The 25,823-nt window shown below is 39.9% G+C and overlaps 2 protein-coding genes across 2 annotated transcripts in view; one reads left to right on the top strand and one right to left on the bottom strand.

Moving 5' to 3' along the window:
• Positions 1-3,600: 3,600 nt before the first annotated feature.
• Positions 3,601-12,175, bottom strand: ORC6 (origin recognition complex subunit 6). The gene is given in 7 exon segments (XM_063612746.1): positions 3,601-4,517; positions 5,861-5,929; positions 6,341-6,453; positions 7,977-8,066; positions 8,627-8,790; positions 10,334-10,463; positions 11,993-12,175. Coding segments are annotated over 7 exon segments (759 nt in total). The 5' UTR covers positions 12,058-12,175; the 3' UTR covers positions 3,601-4,389.
• A 249-nt stretch (positions 12,176-12,424) lies between these two features.
• Positions 12,425-25,823, top strand: part of VPS35 (VPS35 retromer complex component) — a 35,156-nt gene continuing 21,757 nt past the window's right edge. The window contains exons 1-8 of the mRNA XM_055297977.2: positions 12,425-12,636; positions 18,155-18,253; positions 19,574-19,670; positions 20,246-20,369; positions 20,884-21,066; positions 22,578-22,791; positions 24,342-24,425; positions 25,050-25,159. Coding sequence (XP_055153952.1) covers positions 12,634-12,636; positions 18,155-18,253; positions 19,574-19,670; positions 20,246-20,369; positions 20,884-21,066; positions 22,578-22,791; positions 24,342-24,425; positions 25,050-25,159 — 914 coding nt within the window. The 5' untranslated portion in view covers positions 12,425-12,633. The remainder of the gene's footprint in view (positions 12,637-18,154; positions 18,254-19,573; positions 19,671-20,245; positions 20,370-20,883; positions 21,067-22,577; positions 22,792-24,341; positions 24,426-25,049; positions 25,160-25,823) is intronic.

Raw genomic sequence — 25,823 nt, 5'->3', positions numbered from 1 at the left:
ATCCAGCACAGGACAAAGATGTAGGCTGGGAGGCTAGGCCAGTCTCTTTTTCACGTTTTACTGCCTGCTTTATATTTGCTGGCAGCTGATTAGATCGTGTCCACCAGAATAAGGGTGGATCTTTCCCAGCCCAGACTCATATGTTAATCTCTTTTGGCAGCACCCTCACAAACACACCCAGGATCAAACTTTGTATCCTTCAATCCAATCAAGTTGACACTCAGTATTAACCATCACAGCATTCATCACTGGGATTGTAACTGTGTTAGAAAACTGCAGAAAGGCTTCCCAGGAGGGCATTTGGACAAGACTGCTTTAAGGTAATTCCTCCACTCCCCAACTAATTTAAAAAATAACTAAGTACATATTATATTGCAAATAATCAAAATATACCATTACTTGCTTTCATGGCATAAAGAAAAAACAGACAATACTACTTATATTTATTCTCATATGCTACTTAAACAAGGCTCAGAAATTTTAGATTTATCAGAATCACATCTTAACAGGGTAATTTAAAAGTGAATGTGCCTGATTAACTAAAAATGGATTAAAGACCTAAATGTAAGAGCTAAAACCATTTAACTCTTAGAAGAAAACAGGGGAAAAGCTTCATGACATTGGATTTGGCAATGATTTTTTGGATATGATAGCAAGAGTACAGACCACAGAAGTAAAAATAAATTGGACTATATCAAAATTAAAAGCTTCCATGCATCAAGGGCCATAATCAACAGAGTGAAAAGGCAACCTAAGGAATGGGAGAAAATATTTACCTGTCATATCTGATAAGGGTTAATATCTAGAATATATAAAGAGCTCCTACAACTCAACAACAAAAACCAAACAACCTGATTCAAAAAGGGGCATATTCGCTGTTTGTATATTTTCTTTAAAAAATGTCTATTCAAGTCCATGAAGAGATGCCCAACATCTTTCCCCTAATATTAGGGAAAAGCAAATCAAAACCACAATGAGGTAACACCTCACACCCATTAGGATGGCTACTATTTAAAAAAAAAAAAAGAAAAACTAGAAAATAACAAGTGTTGGCAAAGATGTAGAGAAAGCGAACTGTGGGTGGAATGTAATATGGCATACCCTCTATGGCAGTTCCTCAAAAATTTAAAAATAGAGGCCGGGTGTGGTGGCTCATGTCTGTAATCCCAACACTTTGGAAGGCTGAGGAAGGTGGATCACCTGAGATGAGGAGTTCGAGACCAGCCTGGCCAACATGGCAAAACACTGTCTCTATTAAGTAAACTACAAAAATTAGCCAGGTGTGGTGGTGGGTGTTTGTAATCCCATCTACTTGGGAGGCTGAGGCTGGAGAATTGCTTGAACCCGGGAGGCAGAGTTTGCAGTGGGCTGAGATCACGCCACTGCACTCCAGCCTGGGCGACAGAGTGAGACTCCATCTCAGTCAGTCAATCAATAGAATTACCATATGATCCAGCAATCCCATTTCTGAGTGTATACCCAAAAGAATTGAAAGCAGGGTCCTCAAGAGGTATTTGTACACACATGTTCATAGCAGCATTACTCAAATCAACCCAAGTGTCACATTGATGGATGAATAAACAAAATGTGGTATATACAACTGAATATTCAGCTTTAAAAAGGAACTTCTGACACGTTACAACAATGGATAATCTTGAGAACATTATACTAAGTGAAAAAAGCCAGTCACAAATACTGTGATTCCACTTACATGAATCCTTAGTCAAATTCAGAGAGTGAGTACAATGGTGGTTGTCAGGGGATGTGGGGAGGAATGGGGAGTTGTTTAATGGTTAAGTCAGTTTTGCAAGATGAAAAAATTCTGGAGATTGGTTGCAAAACAAAATGACTACATAATACTTAACTATAAACACTTTAAAAAGATTAAGATAGTGTATTTTGTTACACATATTTTACTACAATTTTTAAGTAGGTGAATGTGCTTAACTTTACAGGGTGATAAGTACATTGCTTTTGACTCAAAGCTAGAAATCTAAATCTTGGCACCAAATAACAAATTACATAGCTTCTATTTTTTTAAGATAGTCTCGTCTGTCACCCAGGCTGGAGTGCTGTGGCACAATCTCGGCTCACGGCAACCTCCACCTTCTGAGTTCAAGCAATTCTCGTGCCTCAGCCTCCTGCGTAGCTAGGACTACAGGCGCCTGCCACCATGCCTGGCTAATTTTTTGTATTTTTAGTAGAGATGAGGTTTTGCCATATTGCCCAGGCTGGTCTTGAACTCCTGAGCTCGGGCAATCTGCCTGCCTCAGCCTCCCAAAGTGCTAAGACTACAGGCCTGAGCCATTGTGCTGGGTCTCAAATTACATACCTTCTTAATAAATGAGGAAGATTTATCAATTTTGCATCAAAGCCATAACAAGAGCTATTTAGTGAATGCCTTCTAAATGCTATGCACTTCACAAATACAATAGTACCTTTAATCCTCACAAGGCAGGTATTTCTATTTTAGCTATTCTTTTTTTTTTTTTTTTTTTTTTTTTTTTTTTTAAGAGATGGGGTCTCCCTGTATTGCCCAGGCTGGAGTGCAGTGGCTATTCACAGGTGTGATCATAGCATACTACAGACTTAAACTCTTTGGCTCAAGTGATCCTCCTGCCTTGGCCCGAGTAGCTGTGACTGTAGGTGCACACCACTGTGCCCAGCTTTTCTATTTTATAAATAGGAAAACTTAGGCTCAGTAAGATTTTGGGCTTTTGTTTGTTAGGGGAGAAGTGGCAGAGCCAGAATTTAAGCCCAAGTGTGTGTGGTTCCAGAGCTCATGTTCATTCCCCAATACCACAGGCCTTGCCAGACATGCTTATGTTGGGACCATTTGATTGTGGTATTTCTTTAGCCTTAGTCTGCTAAAGTTCTAAAACTACAAAGGGTAGGGGGAAAAAAGAGACATCACCTTTAGTCATTCTAGATCTATGTAGCAGGTATTATTCATTACCTGTAGCAGATAAAAGGCAACCATTATTATTACTGATGTCATTCTAAGTAGATTTTAAACATTTGGATGCAATCCCTTTATCATGGAAATACTTAATTATATCATATATTCTTAATTTTAGTTAAAATCATATCCGGCATGATGCCTTTAGGAACTTCTTACCATCCATGAAAAGGTCCTTTTCCATAGTCTGAAAATAAGTAGTATGTACTAAGTTTACATTTTTCAATATGTAGATATTAAAAAAAAGGCTTGATTTTATAAAAAGGTGCTAATGTTTAATTCATTATGAGACCTCCATATGTGAGATTCTTTCTCTATTCTAATATTTTCTAAATGCTTACTCATAGCAGGTGCTGTGCTAAATGCTTTATATGTATTGGCTCAGAAACTCCTCCATATTATCTACGAGGTGGTACTATTTCTGCTCCTACTTTATAGATGAGGCATAAAAAAGTTAATTAATTTGCTAAAGGTTTCACAGGTGATAAGTGGCTGAGCAAGGTTTTAAAGTCTGATTTGAGTTTGTGGTCTGGTGGGCAGTGTGGCTCAGTGGACAGCAACCTGGGCTTTTTCCTGTTAGAGGAGACATAGCTTTTAGCATAAGAAGGATTCCCCCAAACTGATGACAAGTACAACTTGAATGCATACACAAATAACATTTATTAACCTAGGCTGTACAATATATTGATTTAGTTAAACAAAAAATACCTTACACAAAAACTGAAGTAAAATCTGTAAGATGCCATTCAGACTGAATTTTATATTCTGAATAAGGGACTGCTATTCACTTAAAGCAAAATGGCTCCAATTCCATCTATCTATCTATTCTATCTATCTTATCTATCTATCTTATCTATCTATCCATCCCATCTATCCATCCATCCATCCATCCATCCATGTATGAGACAAGTCTTGCTCTGTCACCCAGGCTGGAGTGCAGTGGTACAATCTCAGCTCACTGCAACCTCTGCCTCCCAGGTTCAAGTGATGCTCCTGTCTCAGCCTACTGAGGAGCTGGGATTACAGGCACGCACCACCACACCTGGCTAATTTTTGTATTTTTAGTAGAGATGGGGTTTCACCATGTTGGCCAGGCTGGTCTTGAGCTCCTGACCTCAGGTGATCCACCCACCTCGGCCTCCCAAAGTGCTGGGATTACAGGCGTGAGCCACTGCGCCCAGCCTCCAATTCCATTTTGTAGGAGAGCACATAAGGCTATACCAATCAGGCACTGTGGCTGGTCTAATGCTCACACCAGGGGCCAGCCCACTGCCCAGACTTAGCCTCCGGGTAGGCTGCTTTGCTATTTAAAGGCAACAGTCTTAGGATCCTTGTTATAAAAGTTTAAACAAAATCCCAAAGCCGTCAAGTCTTCCTGGAGGCGGCAATGTACTATTGGTTTGAAATGCATACCAGTCTGGAAGCTGAAATCACTCTGCTGTAGCCTTTTGAGCACTGGCAGCATTTTCCAAAATTTTTCTTTTCCATTCTTCATAATCCTGTGTCAGATCTTCATCTTTCTGTGGTTTATGTGGCATCTCCTCTACCTTCTCCATTTCTGACAGAAAATTACCAAAAGGAATTTCAAAATTCTTATGCTTAGAAATGAAATTAAAAAAAGGTAAACTTGTTTAAACTGTCTACAATAGAAAAGATACTGAAATGACGTGGGGAAACAGCAGTTATCACTTTTTTTTGAGATGGGGTTTTGTAACGTTGCTCAGGCTGCACTCAAACTCTGAGGTTCAAATGATCCTCCCACCTCCACCTCCTGAGAAGCTGGGAACCCGGCTGGGACTATAGGCTCACACTACCACACCTAGCTTAGCTATCACTTTTTTCTCTCCCTTACACTCCAAGCATTCCAAGACATCTAATAATAGCTAACATCTATCAAGCACTTAACTGGTGCCTGATAGGCACTGAACCAAATACTTTAAATAGCATTATTTCATTTAACCCCTACTACACTCCATAATAGGTGATAATATTAATCACATTTTATAGGTCAGGAAATTGAGGCTCACAGAAATTATAGACTTTCTTAGAATCCCATAGCCAGTGGCTGGGCATAGTGGCTCATGCCTTTAATCTCAGCACTTTGGGAGGCGAAGGGGGCGGGTCACTTGAGCCCAGGAGTTCAAGACCAGCCTGGGTAACATAGTGAGATCCCATCTCTATCGAAAATACAAAAATTAGCCAGGTGTGGTAGCACATGCCTATAGTCCCAGCTACACGCGAAGCTGAGGTGGGAGGATGGTTTGAGCTCAGGAGGTGGAGGCTGCAGTGAGCAAGACCGTGCCACTGCACTCTAGCATGGGTGATAGAACCAGGCCATGTCTCAAAAAGAGAAACCAAAAAACAAACAAACAAAAAAATCAAAAAATCACATAGCCAGTAGGTGGTATTAAAACAATAATGCAGCCATTTGCCTGAGATTGTCTTTGTAGATAAAGCTCTTATAAGCAAACTGGAACTTAACTTGGAAACATTTCTTTGTGGGGGGAAAAGAACCTCCGAAAGACGAAAATAATCCCCAGCCAATCACAAACAGCCAACCAGCTGACTGGTTATACAACTAGGGACTTCCCATTAGACCATGCCCAGGTAGGACAAATACCTAGCTGTAGCTGCCCAGGCTGGTCTCGCACTCCTGGGCTCAAGCAATCCTCCTGCCTCAGCCTCCTACAGGAATAAGCCACTGTGCCAGACCAGCCATATTCTTAATTACCCAATAACGATGTTACTTCCATTACTGATTGCTTGGAAAACTGGTCTTATCAAATGATTCACAGTCAGAATTTACTTAAAACTGGATTCCTGTCAGGCAAGCTGCTAGAGCAGCACTGGGCTGTTCACTGCATAAAATGTCAATGTCAGTACCATGTTAGTAAAACTTACCCTTTGCTGGGGCTTCAACCACTATCTTCTTTCTCTTCCGTGGTGGAGTAGCTAAATCTCCAGGTTCTCCTTTAAGAAGTGTTATCAAGGTTAATTTTTCTCCTGTCCTCAATTTCAGCATTTGGGCATGTTTTGGATCACAAATAAAATTAGACACCTTAACTGATCAAATATGAGGAGGAGAAGACAAATGATCTTAGACTTCTCTTTTTGGCCTCTCGTCAGACTTGAGAATCATTTCTATCCTGGCTTATGTATCTATAGGCTGGTATTTAACATGGGAACATGTTAATAGAGAATCTATTTTCTAGGCATAGATTCATGGAATCATAGGTTAGAAACATCAATAAAAACATACCTGGTCCACATGTAATATGGAATTTAGGAAGCAGCCAGTTTACATATTTGAAAATATTTGACTTTTACAAGCAAAAGTACTACATTTTCAAATGACGCATTCTTGAACTACAGAATACTTACTGTCGACCTGCTGTCCAATCTTCTCTAGTTGTTTACACAGTCAATCAAATATAGCTTTTTTTACACCGGATGTGGCTACCATTTTGTTTTTATCCACTTTCAGCTTTAGAATCCTACAAAACAATTTCATAACTTGCTTTTCTCAAGACCTGTACAGTCTTCTTCTCTGGAGCAACCAGATAATCAACTTATTTTCTTTTTGACCATGCTTTAAGAGCCTCTGTCTAGTTTTTTTCCTTCATTCCAAACATGTTATTATCTATGCTAAGTTGTCGTTTATTGGACTGAGAGTTAAAATGCACATGGGATCTGTTTTATAACAAAAGGGGCACATAAAAGACATTTGCTGTAGTGCTTCATCACTTTTAGAACTCTTTAGTAAATCTCAGATTAATTTAATGAATGATAATCATAGGACTTTTTAATGTTCCGCTCATTTTAACTCACAGGATATTTATATTACAGGAATGTAACAACCCTCCCCCCCCAACCCTGAAAACAAACTCTCCTAATAAGACTCCACAGCAACCACTAATTACAAACACAAAATAAACTTTTTCTTCAGGACAATAGACCTGTCAAGACCTTTTCTTACTCAGCGTAATATGGTTTCAAAAGTAGGGTTGACTATTCTGTTTTCTACAATAACAGCTACACTCTCTCCATATATGCACACGCTTTTGTTGAATTGAAGAGATGTTTTCCACAAATGCCAATTAATACTCCTAGGTATGTACCTAATAAAGCCAAGCATACCAAAATTAGTGGGTAGGTAGTGAGAAATCCATTCTTTAAGGGCCAACTACATTTTGTTTTCTAAGGAGTTTTCTGGCAAGATAAAAATAAGATAACTTTAGACAAAGATATCAACAATTACTAATATTTCCAGGGTAACATTTCAGTATACACATAGATAACCCACAATTTTAAGATTCAGATGTGAGAATTTATCACTAAAATATGTTATAAATTCCTTGAAGAACAGTTGTAGCCAGTGCTTTTTTTCTTTTTAGAGACAGTGTTGCTGTGTTGCCTAGGCTGCAGTGTACTAGCATGACCATAGCTCACTATAACCAACAACTCCTAGGCTCCAGTGAGCCTTCAGCTTCAGCCTCCCGAGTAGCTGAGAAGCCAGGACTGGAGGCATGCGCTGACACCCAGCTAATTTTTTTTTTTTTTCTTAAGAGATTGGGGCCTCACTATGTTGTCTAGGCTAGTCTTGAACTCCTTGCCTCAAGCAGTCCTCCTGCCTCCACCTCCCAGTGTTGGGATTACAGGCGGGAGCCACCATGCCTGGCCCAGCCAGTACTTTTTTAAAAATATGAGCAGAAAATCACACATGAAGATTGTTTTAATGACAGATATCATCTCTTATAAAAGGCAGACTGAAATCAGAATTCCCAGCATATGTATACAGCTGCTATTTGGCTAGTGAAATTCTAGCAACACTAGTTCCAAGTTGTTAGCTACATTATGAGATAAACTGGGAATATGGTCACTTGGCCAATATTCCTAATATTATTTCTAGGGGAAAATATGCTCTGAATTGATATCAACTAAATTAGAAGTATTCCTTGGGGATGAAAAACCCACTTGTAAATTGGTAACTTTTCTGAATGTTTAATGAAATACTTACTTGCATGCTGAAAGCAGTGCAGCAGAAGTGAAAAGTGGCCTGGATAAGTCAAGATCTACTTGCTGTGTCTGGGGAAGACTGGACTCATAGCTTAAGGAGAAGTTATTGCAGAATTATCTGTTAGAAAATATTGTTTGAAAAGAGACTGAAAGTGTAAACCAGAACTTACAAGCTTTTAAAATGGATATGTGTGCTGTCACTTAACATGAGTTATTTTTTTTTAAGACTGAAAATTAACCAGAATAGGACAATGGATAATTTGTATCTATCAGTATAAATTTTCTGGTCCCTGCCGCCCCAAGACGGAGTCTTGCTCTGTCATCCAGGCTGGAGTGCAGTGATGCAATTTCGGCTTACTGCAATCTCCACCTCCTGGGTTCAAGCAATTCTCCTGCCACAGCCTCCCGAGTAGCTGGGGTTACAGGTGCATGACACCACGCCCAGCTAATTTTTGTATTTTTAGTAGAAATGGGGTTTCACCATATTGGCCAGGCTGGTCTTGAGTCACTTGACCCCAAAGCCCAGTCACTTGAGCCCTGACCACATGATCCACCTGACTTGGCCTCCCAAAGTGCTGGGATTACGGGCATGAGCCACCACGCCCGGCCTATTGGTATACATTTTCAATTAAGGTTCTTTATGCCCCATACCTTTTTAGCATCTTTGAAGCCATGTTCACTGCTTCTGTACAGCTAAACTGTACAGCTAGGTCTCTTATTCCAATATTTGAATTCAGGCCCAGTAAACACTCAAAAGATTTAAGACAGCTCTGATATGTGTCCTTGTTCAAACCAGAAAGTTTAATTAAATAAGCCTGTGAAAGGAAAAGCACATACACAAATCATAAAAACCTTAAGTTCTATATATTAGTACCCTTAAACACTTGTTTAATAAGCAGTATAACTTTTCAAAATTAATTTTGTGGCAAGTCACTCTACCTAAAGGTTTAGCTTCATTTAGTCAAAAAACTGGTAATCATGTCAGGCTGAGGAAGTACTGCTTTCAAAGAGTTCAAACTATACAAAGGCAGGCAGTCATGCATATGCACAGATGATTTAAAATTGTAACACAATATTAATATAGTCAAAACAGGCAGTAAAAAACCACAGGAAACACATATATGGTTACTTGTGTTTATACAAAGGTGCTAACGTGTAATTTATTGGGAAAAGGAAGGAGAGAAGTAGCGGGAGTGGAGTAGGGGGCGGTGTGTGTGTGTGTGTGTGTGTGTGTGTGTTTGTGTGTCTGTAAGAGGAAAAGGAAACGAGGAAAAGAAACAGGAGGATCCACTGTGGGAAACCAGCTCTGTCTGGGAGACTTGAGGAAAGTTTCAATGTAACAATAAGGCAGGGTCATGTAAGACAAATAGGAGTTTACCAGAAGAGCACTGTAGGAAAAAACAAGGTATTGCATTTTCTTTTTTTTTTTTTTTTTTTTTTTTTTGAGACGGAGTCTCGCTCTGTTGCCCAGGCTGGAGTGCAGTGGCGCGATCTCGGCTCACTGCAAGCTCCGCCTCCCGGGTTCACGCCATTCTCCTGCCTCAGCCTCTCCGAGTAGCTGGGACTACAGGCGCCCGCCACCACGCCCGGCTAATTTTTTTGTATTTTTAGTAGAGACGGGGTTTCACCGTGGTCTCGATCTCCTGACCTCGTGATCCGCCCGCCTCGGCCTCCCAAAGTGCTGGGATTACAAGCGTGAGCCACCGCGCCCGGCGGTATTGCATTTTCAAAGCCACAAATCATTGAGTTGCAGAGTCTGTTAAGTGAATACTGTAGCTTGAGGCCAGGATTCAAGAGAGGCTGGAGAGTTTGATGGTCATCAACAAAGCTTTGTTTTTAATATTACCATTTAATGAGTGTACCGTTATGACACAGGTACTGTGTTAACGGTGTTATGTATATTTAATCCTCATAATAATCCAGCGAAATTGGATATTTTATCTTCACTTTATGGATGAGGACACTGGAGGCTAACAGAGGTAGCTAGTGTGGAGATTTGATCTCAATACGCAATTCCTCCCGACCGCAAAGCTTGTTCTCTCAAACACTGTGACATTGGAAGAAAAGCATAGGGGTTTGGAAATACCTGCTTTAAAAGGAGGATAATGCTAGCAGCAATGTGGAAGATGGCCTCTAGCCGAGAAAGAGGTGGTCAGGGAAAACAGTGAAGAGTAAAGAAAACATGGCAAAAAATTTTTTTCCAATGCAAAATGATTCTACAGTATTTCCAGAATAACATACAAGAATAGCCAAGACAATTCTAAAACAAGAGTTTTTACTGGGGTTTAGTTCAACCAAAAGTTAAAAGAGCTTCAGTATTGCACTGGATTATTCAGACATTCGGTGGGACCTACTTACCCTGTCCAAGGGGCACTTCATCCAGGAAGCTGCAAGGTCCAGGCACATGACTGCACTGCTGGTCTCCATGGTGCGTGCAGAGAGGCCCACACACTTCACCCGGGACAGGCGCAAGTACTCCTCTGCTTTCCTGGTTAAAAGGGCAGTGTGTTCGCTACAACTTATTCAGAAGTTTGCTCAACACGTTGGTAAACAATGAACACAGCCTGGTGAGCTTCACACTAAGCCTAACTCCTGTGGCACGTTTATCTGGGGCTGGGAATGAAGGTCATATCCTCTGGGGAGAGGAAGACAGAACCAGCACTGACTCCAAACATCACTGTGCTCAAATGCTTTCAGGCAAAAGGAAGTAAAATTTTGACAAAAAAACAACCCTTCTTTCCTCCTTCCATTACTGGAACAAGCATCAACTATCACAGACACAGGCGGGTTGGACCAGGGTTCCTCCTTTCCTCCTATTTCCTTTAAATCAGTAGTTCTTAAACTTGATTGTAGGCGAAAATCACCTTGGGGACTTGTGAAAACAAATTACTGGGTCCTAGGCCGAGTTACTGATCAGTAGGCTTGAGATGGGACCCAAGAATTTGTATTTTTTTTTTTTTTTTTTTTTTTTGAGACGGAGTCTCGCTCTCTCACCCAGGCTGGAGTGCAGTGGCGCGATCTCGGCTCACTGCAGGCTCCGCCCCCCGGGGTTCACGCCATTCTCCTGCCTCAGCCTCCCTTGTAGCTGGGACTACAGGCGCCTGCCACCTCGCCCGGCTAATTTTTTTTTGTATTTTTAGTAGAGACGGGGTTTCACCGTGTTAGCCAGGATGGTCTCGATCTCCTGACCTTGTGATCCGCCCGCCTCGGCCTCCCAAAGTGCTGGGATTACAGGCGTGAGCCACTGCGCCCGGCCCAAGAATTTGTATTTCTAACAAGTGACAAGATGACATGGCTGTTGCTGGTTCAGGAACCACATTTTGAGAACCACTGTTCTAAAAGACTACCGAGTCCTGCAGGTGTGTCTTCAAATCTTTTAAGTGCTCTTTTCCTTGCCTTCCCTCGCCTGACTGCTCCACGTTTTAGCTACAATGGATTTATTTCGAACCCCGGATCCTGCTTCCCATCTCAAGGCTTTTACAGGAGCTGTCGTCCCTGCCTGGGCTGCTCTTGCCATATCTTTCCTCGCCTAACACCTGCCATCAATCCGGCCTCAGCAGGAACGGCGCCTGCTTTTCCGAGTTTGTTTGTTTTGTTAAAGGCAGCCGCTAGGCCGCGCTCCACCCCAAGCCCAGTGGCTCTGGCGCATGGCCCGGTTAAGGTCTACACAGTCCTCGCCCTTACAGACAGCGGGGTCTGCGCCTCGTTGTCGGGTTCACCGCTATAAACACGACTGCAGTAGGCGTTGGCGGAATGAGCAGAAAGTTATCCCTGGCTCGTTTTTCTACCACCGTGTGCTACCCACGGACAGGGCTGGCTGTTCCCAGGGACGTGTGCCATCGCCGTTTGTCATCGCCCTTCTTGCCATCTCATTCAAGCCCACGGCCGGGAAGTTTTTTTTGAAGTAGGCCCTAAATCCCGCCCGGCCCTAGCGCTCCCCGTCACTCCTGCGCCGCCCGTCGCCTGGGAAGGGCGCGGGCCTCACCCGAGGGCCCAGGGCCGCGAGGCGGAACTCACCTCAGCATGTCGGGCTCGGCGAGGCCCAGGCGCGGGGCCAGGCGCCCGATCAGCTCCGACCCCATGACTACCACCGCACTAAAGCGAACAATTCCGGCGAACGCCGCGGGGCAACGAAACCCGCGCGCAAAGGCTGCACCGGCCAGTGAGAGACAGGCCCCACCCCCGGCGCATCTGGATTGGTTAGGACAGGACGTGGAGACCGTCCCACAAGCCAATCAGGGTCTTCCTTTTGCGAATGCGCATCACTAGCGCACTCGCCAACGCAGATATGGTGAACGTGGACTTGTCGGCTCCCCCTCCTTCCATTCCTTCTTGACAAACTCATCACACACTGCCTCTCCCTCCTGTTGTCTCCTGCCTGCCGCCGGGCGATCCCCCCTGCCCTGCACCGCTCCGCCCACTCTCGCACGCGGTGGTGAGATTGGCTGGCGCCCAGGTCCGTCCACCTAGCGTTAAGTGGCCAGGGCCAGTAAGCACGCGAGACTTGGGTTCCTAGAAGTAGGCCAATCAATGAGCCGCCTGTGGGGCCCGGGGGCGGGGCTAGAGAGGGCGGGGCTTGGAGGCGCCGCAGCGTCACATGACCGCGGGAGGCTCCGCGCGGGGTGGGTGCTGCTTGCTGCAGGCTCTGGGGAGTCGCCATGGTGAGTGCTGGGGGGGCAGTGGCACCCGGGTCGACCCTCCTTGTAGCCCCTGCACTCTCCCACCGCCCCGGACCCCAGCGACTGGAGAAGGGGCCCCACAGACCGTTCGGGACTAAGACCAGCCCGATTTGGCCTGCGGGATAGGGGACAGGAGGAGGAAGGCCGCGGGCAGGCTAATCCGGGCCGGGGTGGGCGGCGGCTCCTGGCTGCGGCCGTTGCTGAGAGACGGGGCGGCCTCTCTGTGGGGGTGACTTGGCATGTAGGCTTTGGGGTCCATGAAGGCCTGCGGCCTCCTCTAAGTGGAATCGGCCACCTGCCCACCACGAGGGGACCCGTAGTCCTAGGTCTGAGCGTCTGGCCCCCGGTGCGCGTGGAGGCCCTGAGACTCGGAGGTGGCGCCGGGACCCGCCCAGATGTTGCGTTTCTACCTTTGTGCCTAGTTGTGCTCGGCCGTCCCCGCGCCCTCCTGGAGGGGTCGCAGTGGTTCCTCGGCCTTTCTTGGCCTCATACACGCCTTCGGCTGCAGTGTTTGTCAGCGAGTTCTGGGGACCTGCTTACATGAATTTCCTGGAAGGACTCAGGCTGTCTTCTAATCCTGACGGTCGCAAAGGAGACTGATTGTTTCCTTTAGCATTTGTGCATTGGGCGCACCTTGGCTCTTTTGTCTCTCCATTGATGAAATCCAAGTATTTGACTTGCTGGAAGCAGTCCTTCTCCTTAGGGCCCCTCTGTGACGGCAGCAAATCGTGGTGTGGCTGTTGGCCGGTAGACTTGAACTTCCTCAAAATGTGAATCTTTGTGTCTGGTTCCCACAAAGGCAAGTTGTCACTTGCATTTTATTAGCGTTTGACATAGCCTGCACTGTGTAAGTAAATTTTTTGAGTATATACTGTATGTCCGCTTTAATTATCTTATTCACTCTGTGTAGATAGGCTTCTCTAAATCTGTAAGCCTGGAAACAGATTTCACTTTAAATGTCTTAATGCCAGAAAGGATTAAGTGTTTTACAAATACAATTTTCATATAACATGTTGCCGTACAAGGTGATTTTGCCTGTTTCTCAGAATTTTTATAATTAGGAATTGATACAAGACTGGCGCAAAATTTAACTTTAGGATTTGTGTGTTTCCCAGCGTTTATGGATTGACATTTATATTGTTTTGTAATGGAAAACACTTAATTGAGGATGTATTACACACTCCGATTCTTTGTTGGGTGAACCGGTTGGGAGCAATCTGCCAGACACACAGTCTTGTCCTCATGAATTTTATTGGGAAAGGAAACTTGAGTATTCGTTCTTTCACAGTCACTGTCTATAATTTAGGCAGGTCGCTTAGTCTTCTTGGTGTCGCACTTCTGCATCTGAAAGCAAGTGTTGGCCCCTTTGGCCCTTCCCAGCCCTAAAATTCCAGAATCCACTTCAATTCTTCAAACATCTTGTGTGCCTTCAGTGTCACGGACTGTGGCACTGGGTACCAGTGTCGAACTTAAGAGGCTACTGGGGGAGACACGCTTGTAGAACTTAACTGTAATACAGTGTGTGGATTGCTTTACTAACATTGTCAACTCAGTGCTTTGGGGTCATGGAGGGATAGTTTTGCCTGGGGATTTTGGGAATGACTACAGGAAGTAACTTGAACTGAGACTATAAAGAGGATGGGAAGAAATTCTCCAGGTGGAAAGAAAAGGTATTGCTAATAGATGAAGCCAGAACGTTCAGTGTGCTCCATCAGAGGATTCTTGGGGATATGTATTGGAAATGAAGTTAGAGCCGTTTGGTGTTCAAATTATACTTTGAAGTTGTCATGCCCTCATCATCCTTATTTCTCTCTACTTCAGTTGTCAATGTATGCCATGTCATCATTTTTAAAACAGTTCTTTCATTAACGTGATATTCTGTACCTTTGTTTGAAGAAATGAGTGTTACATTTGGTTTACATTGTACTGTCAGATTACATCTACAGCATATGAGCAGGGGGATTGAACCACATAGGTTTCTAACATAAGTGGAGATAATTATTTGTATCTAAACTGAATAATAATTGTAGCACTTATTAAGTGCTTATTACTAAGTAGTAGGCACGTTTTGAGCTTTGATTTCATTTGTTGGTTTCATTTGTTCTTCATAACAGTGATGTACTCTCATCTCTGTTTCATAGAAGAGGAAACAAAAGCACATTGTTTGAGTGGAGTGTAGTTTTCCAAGTGATCAGTTCATGATGACCTTTGCTTTGCTCTGCACCTTAGAACTGTAGACTTGAGAGGGCTGTTTGTGGGTCTCAAGCTAAAGTGGGCCTAATCACAAATGTTAATTTGATCCCCATTCTGTAGGGTTTCCATTTTCTTCTGATCCATGTAGCTGTGAAGTACGGTCATTTACAAATGGAAAACCACTTTCATGATTGAGGAAACACCGGTTAATTGGCTTGTGTTTAATGACTGTTAAGGCTCTATGTGACACTTCATAGGAAGGCATCAAGAATAGCCCTTAGAATAGCTGTTGCTAGCCTAACCACTGTTTTATGAGTAATATATAAAAATAGATTGCTTTACTATAGCTTTATGTCTTGTAGCTTACTTTGTAATAAGTCATATCTGTAATCTTCAGCATTTTGTATTTACATTTCTATTTTAAGCTCAGTTGAAACAAAATAGAAGAATTTTCCTAAAATTGCATTCTTTTGTTTATACATCACTAAATCTTTCTAGTCATTCTATACAAATGTTTTTGGAACTGATTGTAACCTCTTTATACCCATAGTTTCGTTTGCTATATAATAAAAATTATCATACACAACAGCCAAAAGGTGGAAACAACCCATATGTCCATGGATAAACAAAATGTAGTGTGTGTGTATATATATAGATATATAATGAAATACTTCGTTTTTAGAAGGAGGGAAATTCTGACACATACTGCAACATGGATGAACATCGAAGATATTATGGTCAGTGAAATAAGCGAGACATAAAAGTAAAAATATTGTATGATTTCACTTATATGAAGTATGTAGAGTAGTCAAACTCAGAGAAAAGAAGGTAGAATTGCCTGGGGGGTCGGAATGGAAGTTTAATGGCTACAGTTTCTATTTGCATTTGTAAAGATAAAAAGTTTTAAAGGTAGATGGTGGTAACTGTATTAATGTGAATGTACTTAATGCTACTGAACTGTACATTTAAATGTTAAAATGGTAAATTTTAGGTACATTTTACCACAACAAGAAGTCGTTTTTTAATTAAAATATCCAGATGTATCATAAAGAAAAATAAAAAAAATTCAGATGTATCACTGTTTATCACTAAATGGATCAGTTGAACTTAATGAAATCCATTGATTCAAATTATTATTAAATCTATTGCGTCCAGAGGTAAGGAGCCAAAAAATTCCAAATGATGGCCTGGTTTCACTAAAGTTCAGAGAAGACTAGCCCATGATGAACAGTAAATTTCATTAAGTCAGAATCTTTAAATGCTGGTGTCATCCTTGCCTCTGAAACCAGCATTTTATGGTAATAGTTCCACTGGGATTCATTTTCCCTTTAAGCGAAGTTTAAAAGATATCTAACTTTTTCTTTGAAATTTGTTTGTGCTTCTGAGGAAGAGTGCTTGCAGCAGAGCTCAGTTTACTAGAGTTTTTCATGGGGGAAAAAAAGGGAGATGCATGGCATTGTTCATTATTCAGTTAATATTTTTCTCTTTCCGAAGTTAGAACAAGAGAAAGTTTTCAATTTTTATAAGCTATGCTAGTTCAGAAGTGGGTTTTATGTTACTCAACTTTCTTTGTTAATCTCAAAATGAAATGTTGTTTTGCTTTTCTTAGATAATGAAACAGACCAGATTTTACTTGCAGGTTGATGTGTAGGTCTTTGCCTTCCACCTCTTCAACTCATTGTGTGAGAGGCATTTTGTCTTTAGTCATTGTTTTAAAAAATAAAAGTGAAATGACATAACAAAAAATTAATCATTTTAAGGTGAACAAATTAGTGGCATTTAGTATGCTCACAATACTGTACAATCACCACCTTTGGTTTCAAAACATTTTCCCTACCCCTAAAAGAAAGCCAGTGCCCGTTAAGTGATTATTCCCCTCAGCCTCCCTCCTGGTAATCATCAGTCTACTTTCTGTTCCTATACAGAATATTTCATATTAGAGGAATCATACAATATGTGGCTTTTTATGTCTAGCTTCTTTCATTTAGCATGATGTTTTCTAGTTTCGTTTATGTAGCAATACTTCCTTTTTATGGTTGAATAATATTCTGTAATTGTATGTATATACCACAATTTGTTTATTCATCCATTAATTATTCAGTCATTGTTTTGTTAAATATCTAAACATTCTAAAACCAGTGTATTCATTTATTCAGTGAACATTTGTGGAGCACATTATGTATCAAGCAGTGTGTTGGATCCCAAGGATGTAAAAATGACCATCATTTATAATAATAATGTGATGCATGCTTTGGTGGAGATATAAACAGTGTTTATATGACTTGAAGAAGTGGTTAATTCTTTTTGGCATGGAGATTGAATTCATTTTGCAAGCAGATTTTTGTTGATGGCAAAGAGTAGAGTGTCTAGATATATTTTGTCTACTGTAGCTGTAGATCAGTATATTTGAAATGGTGTAAGCTATTTGAGGACAGTGCTCTTTATTGTTTTCCACTATAAGTCACTAACAATTTTGGCTATTTTATTTCTAGGCTGTTTGGTCTTTTGTTATATATTGCCAAGGAGGGGCTGGACAGTGTTCTCATAAACTAGTTCCTTAGTCTGTCTAAGAATAGACTGAAATGCAGATGATAAGTAGTCTAGAGGAAAAGAGAGGCTGTAGAGATTGGTTTCGGCTACACCTATCACAAGATTTCGATTGGTCAGATGGCTATGTCTGGGTTGGATTCAGAGTGTGTTAGCAGAACACAGCCATGAAGTGCCACTGCAAGTTTCTTCGAGGCCAGCCTACTTTCTGAGAGAGAGGCAATTCTTTGTACACATACTGTTCTCCTTTGTCAGTCTTACTCTGTTAACTTCAGCGATTGGGCAGGACTCTATGTGCAGCAGCTGTTAATAATTGGGCCGGGTGCGGTGGCTTACGCCTATAATCCCAGCACTTTGGGAGGTCGAGGCGGGCAGATCACGAGGTCAGGAGATGGAGACCATCCTGGCTAACATGGTGAAACCCCGTCTCTACTAAAAATACAAAAAAAATTAGCCAGGCGTGGTGGTGGGTGCCTGTAGTCCCAGCTACTTAGGAGGCTGAGGCAGGAGAATGGCTTGAACCCGGGAGGCGGAGCTTGCTGTGAGCGGAGATGGCGCCACTGCACCATCGGAGATGAGCCACAGAGCTAGACTCCGTCTCAAAAAAAAAAAAAAAAAATTTGGTAAATGGGTTTGAGGTGTAGAGCTGGAATGATCCTTTTGTGACATTCTTGGAGAAGGACTGTGGCTAGAAGTATAGAAATAACATATTTGCTAGAAGAATGTGCTTGAGACATCTGTGGAATTTTTTATTTTTCAGCCTACAACACAGCAGTCCCCTCAGGATGAGCAGGAAAAGCTCTTGGATGAAGCCATACAGGCTGTGAAGGTCCAGTCATTCCAAATGAAGAGATGCCTGGTAAGAATGGAGATGTGGGAGGCGCAGTTGCAGTTCGTGTGTTCCTAAGGAAGCATGTGCAGTGTCTTCTAGAGTCAGGTGTTTCTGGTAAATCTAATCTTCACTGTCTACCAGCATCTATCTTCAGCCTCATCTCCCTCAAGCACTTCGTAGAGCAATTTCAACAAAGAGCCCTGTTTACTCACATGTATATTTATGGTTTGGGATTGTCTGTCTTCCCTCCTAGAATACAAGCTCATAAGAACAAGAGACTCTTCCTTTTATTTATACATTACTGTATTATTACCACACCGGTGTCTGACCAGAATTACTAGGCTCCTTGGTTCTATACCTCAGACCTGAGGGATACTTAACATATAATAGGTACTCAGTAAATATTTGTTGAATGAATAGATTTAAATGCTTTGCATTTGAATTATTCAGCTTTTTTCCCTAAATATCTTGAAAACTTTAATTTCTTTGCTGAATAGATATATTTATTGTAGAAGCTAGCTTAAAAATTATACTTAACACTTATTTATATATTTTTATATTCTAAAAGATAAAGTAAGAGATAATCTGTGTAGATACTGTTGATTCTCTGGATTAAAATGTAAGGAATTGAGCCAAATTGGTTAGTACTTTAAACTATAAATTACTGTGACGAAGATGATGCTATCTTACCTTTGTAAAATGTCTTACTATGCTTTCTAAAGCATAGTAATATGCTCTTGTATCTTTTATTGGTTTCATTCCTAACAAATTGGGAATGAAAAATAAATGTCTTGGAATGGAGAAGATGGGTTTGCTATTGCTTGCTTCTTTCTCTTCCTGTGTGTGGATAGTGTTTCCTCTATCTCAAGGAATTGCTTGCATTTCTGAGTTAAGTGGAACATATGGGCATTGTGAGGGCTTGAAGAATGGAAGAGGAAAGCAAACTTACATACATAGTCATTTCAGACAGCTCTGAAGAGTCTTTAACCCGTGACAAAGCCATGTCAGGATAGTATCTTCCTTCACCTGAATCAGTATGCCAGTTCTCTTGATTGCAGGTAAAATGTGATGAATGGATCTATTTCCTAGTCTCTATAGATTGAAAAGATTAGCATTCTATCAAGAAGCTTGCAGTCTTAGCTATGTTAAGTCTTACTAAGATTCTTTTTCAGTGGAGACGGCAAGGTGAACTGATCTAAGTTGATTTTTTTTATGTGGTTAAAATCATTTAAGTGCAGTATACTTTTAAAACTATGTAACAAGTCCTTGATGTAAAGAATTTGTACAACCAAGATAAATGTTTATTTAAATTAAGCATTCTCATTTATTCTCTTGGTATTTCTGTAGGACAAAAACAAGCTTATGGATGCTCTAAAACATGCTTCTAATATGCTTGGTGAACTCCGGACTTCTATGTTATCACCAAAGAGCTACTATGAACTTTGTATCTTTTGAATGTTGAAGACTAAACATTTGGACCATACGTTTTTCTTGATAAGGCCAATTTTGTTTGTTCTTTATGAAGTTTTTCTGGAGTTATCTTATTCTTCGTTATCTGAGTCACATGGCACTCCTCCATGCAGATGTGCTAAGTGTGAAAAACACTTTGAGAGTACTCCTTTCCTATGCTTAAACGTCTTTAAGTGTGTTGTCAGTGCATCTCAATTTTCAGACCCTTCATGAGGATATTTAGGCTATGACACAGTTGGTTCTTTAATACTTAGATTTTGTTATGCAGCAGTCTCAAATGGACAGGAATTTAATCATTCGCCATTTCAAAACCCATTAGCAGTCTGACAGGTAACCATTGTATTTACTGCTTTGCTTCACCACACATGCTTTAAAACCCTTATTTTAAAGTAAGAAAAGTCCAGCTAAAATTCTTCCTTCACTTGAACACTTTCTTAAAGGACTAAAACTTAAGATATCTGCCCAGTAGTTACTAATGACTCCAACAAGTTTCAAAGTTTTGTTTAGGTTGGCTTATTTTTATTTTTAGTCCTTAATCATAATTAAAAGATATGGCCATTTCTGATGAACTGCACTACTTGGAGGTCTACCTGACAGATGAGTTTGCTAAAGGAAGGAAAGTGGCAGATCTCTATGAACTTGTACAGTATGCCGGAAACATTATCCCAAGGCTGTAAGTAATTACAAATCAGAGAACTTTTGTGTCTGTATTTCCCACTTTATGTTATGTCCTTTATGATTATCAGCTTAAGAAAAAGTTTTAAGAGTAATTTCTTAACAAATTGAGATTAACATTTTGGTAGATACTCTCTTATTTGTTTTAGAGTAACTAGATATACGTTTTATGTAGATATTTGAGGAATTTTGGAAATAGAAAAAATGGACATGCTTGCTATTTTGTTTAATGTCTTGACTGTTAGAAAAATTAATATAATTGTTCTCTTCCTAATAGGTTTAAAGGTAATATCTATGTTGTATATATACAGTATATATGTGTGTGTGTGTGTGTATAGTTTTTTTAGAGGTCAGTCAGTGGTTATATTTTAAATGAGATTTTTCCTTGTCATGCGGGAGAAAACAAGATGGTACCTGTCTTGTTTATTTAATGTTTTGTTCAGTGTGTTTGGAAATAAATTCTTGATTTGAATATTTGATTTCTAATCAGCATTTCTTCATAATTCTCCTAGTTACCTTTTGATCACAGTTGGAGTTGTATATGTCAAGTCATTTCCTCAGTCCAGGAAGGATATTTTGAAAGATTTGGTAGAAATGTGCCGTGGTGTGCAGCATCCCTTGAGGGGTCTGTTTCTTCGAAATTACCTTCTTCAGTGTACCAGAAATATCTTACCTGATGAAGGAGAGCCAACAGAGTAAGTGATTTTCTTTCTTGATTTTGTTGCAATATTTCTTTCATTGTAGAATGTATAAAAGTGTGGAAACATGTACAGAAATATAGTAAGTATCAATAATTCTTCCACCCAGTCAGCCATTTAGGCAACATTTGTATATAGATTTCCTTTGTCATATAGAACTCCTCAGTATATGTGGTATGATATAAAATGTACTCTTATGCAAATTTTATCTTTGGATTATTAGGACCTGCTTTTTTCATTTAATGTAATTTTTTCCACTACATTAAATCTTCTTTGAAAATACAACTTTTTTAAGAGAGTTATATTTGGAAATTGAATTCGTAATGAAATAATAAAGTGTGAGCCAGCTGGATTTCATAATTGTTCCTTTAGTGTCTATCAGTTTTTATAATTTATAGACTGCTAGTTACCTTGGAATATAAGTGATTTGAATTATCTGTTACGAGTTAGCTATTAACTCCAGAGAAGGAAAAATAAAAGCCATTCAGAGACACTCCTGTCTCCTGTGTAATTAGTATTCTAGCATTAAAGTCTACTGTACTTTTATCCCACAGCAGGGGCAGATGGTCAGCCAACTGTGGTCTTCAGTGGGGTGGGGTGAGCTGTTCACATGACAGATTAAAGAAGTTCATTCCTTTTTTAAAAAGTTTATTCATTTATTTTCTTTCTTTTTTTAATTTTTAATCTTTTTTCAGTTTGCCCCAACAGATTTTTTTCTTTTTAATATTTTCATTTATTTCTAAGGTTTTTAATATATCATTTATTTCTAATGTTTTTTAATATATCTGCATCAATTTCTTTTAAAACAGTACAGAAAAGATAAAACATTTAACAATGTAGAGAAATTGATGAAGTTATTTGCTTCATTATGTTTTGACTGTCCATTTTGAGCATTTAATTAGGCAATCAATAACAATTTTTGAAAGGTACTGAGGTCTCCATCCTAGGAGACAGAAAAATAAAGCAGGAAATCCATGGTCTCTTCCCTCACAAAGCTTACATTCCAATTAAAAACAAAATATTCAACAGTAAAATGATGTAGTTAGCAGTACACGCTAAGTGTTACATTTTTTAGCCTTTTGTTTTTGTTTTTGGTTTGTAGGGATGGGGTCTCATTATGTTGCCCAGGCCAGTTTTAAACTCCTGGCCTAAAGCGATCTTCCTGCCTTGGCCTCCCAAAGCACTGGATTACAGACATGAGCCACCATGCCCACCCTTCTAGCCTTTTTGAATTAAGGAAGTTGCCATAAGAGCAAGTCCAGTTGGCTCAGGATAAGGAGTTGGGTGGGGAAAGTAATTTGCCCTTTAAATTTATACTGTCCTCTCCAGGTACTTTTTACCCTAGAGTCTATTCCCTTTGAAATTTAACACTAAGCCAATGAAGTTGAAAGTGATTTTTTATAAAACACTGGTGTACTATAGAGATAAGTAGGAAATACACAAAGGAGAGGGATGGTAGTAAGTTGGTCCTGTAAATACTGTGTAAAGACTTTTCTGTTTCTTTGCAGTGAAGAAACAACTGGAGATATCAGTGATTCCATGGATTTTGTACTGCTCAACTTTGCAGAAATGAACAAGCTCTGGGTGCGAATGCAGCATCAGGGACATAGCCGAGATAGAGAAAAAAGAGAACGAGAAAGACAAGAACTGAGAATTTTAGTGGGAACAAATTTGGTGCGCCTCAGTCAGTTGGAAGGTGTAAATGTGGAACGTTACAAACAGGTTTATATATTTTTGTTACCTCTTCTTATGTTCTGAGATAAACTGAAATCTGATTTTTAAAATCAGAATATTTCTGTTATACAATAGCACATTGAAAAACATCTTAAAATGGCTGTTATTGAAGAAGACTTAAACAGAAAGATATATATGCAGTGTTTGTGGATTGGAAGACTTAATATTGTCAAAATAGCATTTAAAAAGAATTGATCTATAGATCCAGTGTAATCTCGGTCAAAATCCCAGCAGACTTTTGTAGAAATTAAGAAGCTGATTCTAAAGTTTATATGAAGAAACAAAGAACCTGGAATAGCTACAACAAATTTGAAAAGGAAGAACAAGTTGAAAGACCCAAACAACCTGAATTCATGATTTACTCTAAAGCTACAGTGAGAGCCTGTGTGGTATTGGTGAAAAGGACAGACACACAAATCAATGGAGGGGAATAAAAGAGGGAATGGCAAACTTTACCTGTGAGGGGCCGGATAATAAATGGTTTTTGGCTTTGTAAGACATATGCTGTACAATAAGCTTGTCCAACCTGCGGCCCAGGACAGCCTTGAATGTGGCCCGGCATAACTTTGTAAACTTTAAAACATGAGATGTTTTGCCTTTTTTTTTCTTTTTAAAGCTCATCAGCTATTATTAGTGTATTTTATGTATGGCCCAAGACAATACTTCTTCTAATTCTTCTTCAAGCCAAAAGATTGGACACCCCTGGTCTACAACTAATAACAGTGCAGATATGGTGCAAAAGCAGTCACAGACAATATGGAAGTGAATGGGGCTGGCTGTGTTCCAGTAAAACTTTATTTGTAAAAACAAGCAGCAGCTCAGTTTACCGATCTCTGACTAGACAATCCATAATAGACCCGGATATTTATGATTAGTTATTTTTGATAAAAGTACAAAGGCAACCTTTTCAGCAAGTGATTCTGGAACAATTGGATGTTTATATGCAAACAAACAAAAAACCTGAACCTTGACCCATTCCTCATACCATATAGAAAAAACACAAAAATCTATCAGAGACCTAAATACAGAACCTAATACTATTAGAAGAAAACACAGAGGGAATCTTTTTGACCTAGGATTAGACAAAGATTTCTGAGGATATACAAGCACAAGCCATGAAGAAAAAAGCTCACTTTTGAGAGGCCAAGGCAGATGGATCACTTGAGTCCAAGAGTTTGAGACAGGCCTGGGCAACATAGGGAGACCCCATCTCTACAAAAATTACCAAAATTAGCTGGGCATGGTGGAACGTACCTGTAGTCCCAGCATTCAGGAGGCCTGAGGCGGGAGGATGGCTTGAGCCTAGGAGGTGGATGTTGCATTGAGTGGAGATTGTGCCACTGCACTCCAGCCTGGGCAACAGAACAAGACCTTGTCTCAAAAAGAAAAAAGCTTTTAAAGTTTAGAAGTGGTGAAGTCTTGTTGAGAAAAATCTCAAATACGATTTTCAAGTTAGTAGTTCAAATGTGTTACTAGAAGAATAGCTTAAGATTTCGAAAACAGATTTTAACCCTTATGTGTGTTTTTTTCTCTTTTAGATTGTTTTGACTGGCATATTGGAGCAAGTTGTAAACTGTAGAGATGCTTTGGCTCAAGAATATCTCATGGAGTGTATTATTCAGGTAGGTGGGAACATTTATTTCATTTTTTTAAATGACCTATTTTATCTTTCATTAAATTTAATTGTTTTGAAAAAATTTTGATGGAATAGGAAATAAGCTTTCCTGAATAAAGAATTTTCCTTGTGGAGTGTGGTGACTCACACCTGTAATCTCAGCACTTTGGGAGTTCAAGGTGGGAGGATCTCTTGAGGCCAGGAGTTCAAAACCAGCCTGGGCAACATAGCAAGATGCCATTTCTATAAAAAATTAAAAAAATTTTTTAGTGTTTCTTTTTTTTTTCATGTAATCTTGCTTCTTCTAAAAATAATTTAAAAATAGGAATTTTCTGTTTCTAAGTTATACCTTGGTCTTTGTATCGATGTGGTTTATTTTCCTCCAAAATGTAGGAATGAGTAATCTGAGTATTCTAGGTCTCTATAGGTTTAGTTTAATTTTAGGTGCACTTTGTTTATTGGAATATTTCTGTCTGAGCTTATGTTTAGTAGAGAGGTTCAAAAGTAATGTGTTTGAATTTAGTTGTATAAGAATACAGTGTTTTTTTCCCCACAAATGTGAACTTTACCATATGTGAGTCCAGAATATTATGTGAAATACTTTTATTTGTATTGATCATTTGATTTTCAGGTTTTCCCTGATGAATTTCACCTCCAGACTTTGAATCCTTTTCTTCGGGCCTGTGCTGAGTTACACCAGAATGTAAACGTGAAAAACATAATCATTGCTTTAATTGATAGGTAAGACCTTCCAACACTGGAGGATAAATGCTCTGACTTGGGAATAATGAATTTTAAACATTTTTTTGAATTATTTGTTTCTGTTACATCTTTATCATACCAATGATCTTAATTTAATTATACTATAAATAATTTAGCTTTGTGAGTATATGAGGACTAGGTACTTGCCTAGGTTAGACATGAAAGAGGCTTAACTTAAATATGCAGGAGACATGAAGATAATGAATATCTTTATTCTGTGTGTTTAATTGACATTTAAAGACATTTTACAGACTTATTTTTTTAAATCGTACAAATCCAAAGATCATATTGAGGAACAAAATTTGTTTTTTATCATGATGTAAGTATCTTGCAGTGGGAACTCATTTGATTTAGAGTAGCCGTAAGATACAGATGATTGAAAATGTTTAAGTAATCACTCTATCATCACATTTTCTTAAAGAAAAAATTTTAAGTATCACATATGTTTAGTATGTCCACTTTTTACTTTTTATTTTCTTAGATTTTTTTTTTTTTTTCTTTTTGAGACAGAGCCTCACTCTTGTCACCCAAGCTAGAGTGCAGTGGCACCATCTCGGCTCACTGCAACCTCCGACTCCTAGGTTCAAGTGATTCTAGTGTCTCAGCCTCCGGAGTAGCTGGGATTACAGACATGCACCACCAT

The sequence above is a fragment of the Symphalangus syndactylus genome, chromosome 11, assembly GCF_028878055.3.
Source record: "Symphalangus syndactylus isolate Jambi chromosome 11, NHGRI_mSymSyn1-v2.1_pri, whole genome shotgun sequence".
Taxonomy (NCBI): Eukaryota; Metazoa; Chordata; class Mammalia; order Primates; family Hylobatidae; genus Symphalangus; species Symphalangus syndactylus.
The sequence above is the reverse complement of the archived record's forward strand: the minus strand, read 5'-3'. Positions and strand labels throughout refer to the sequence as shown.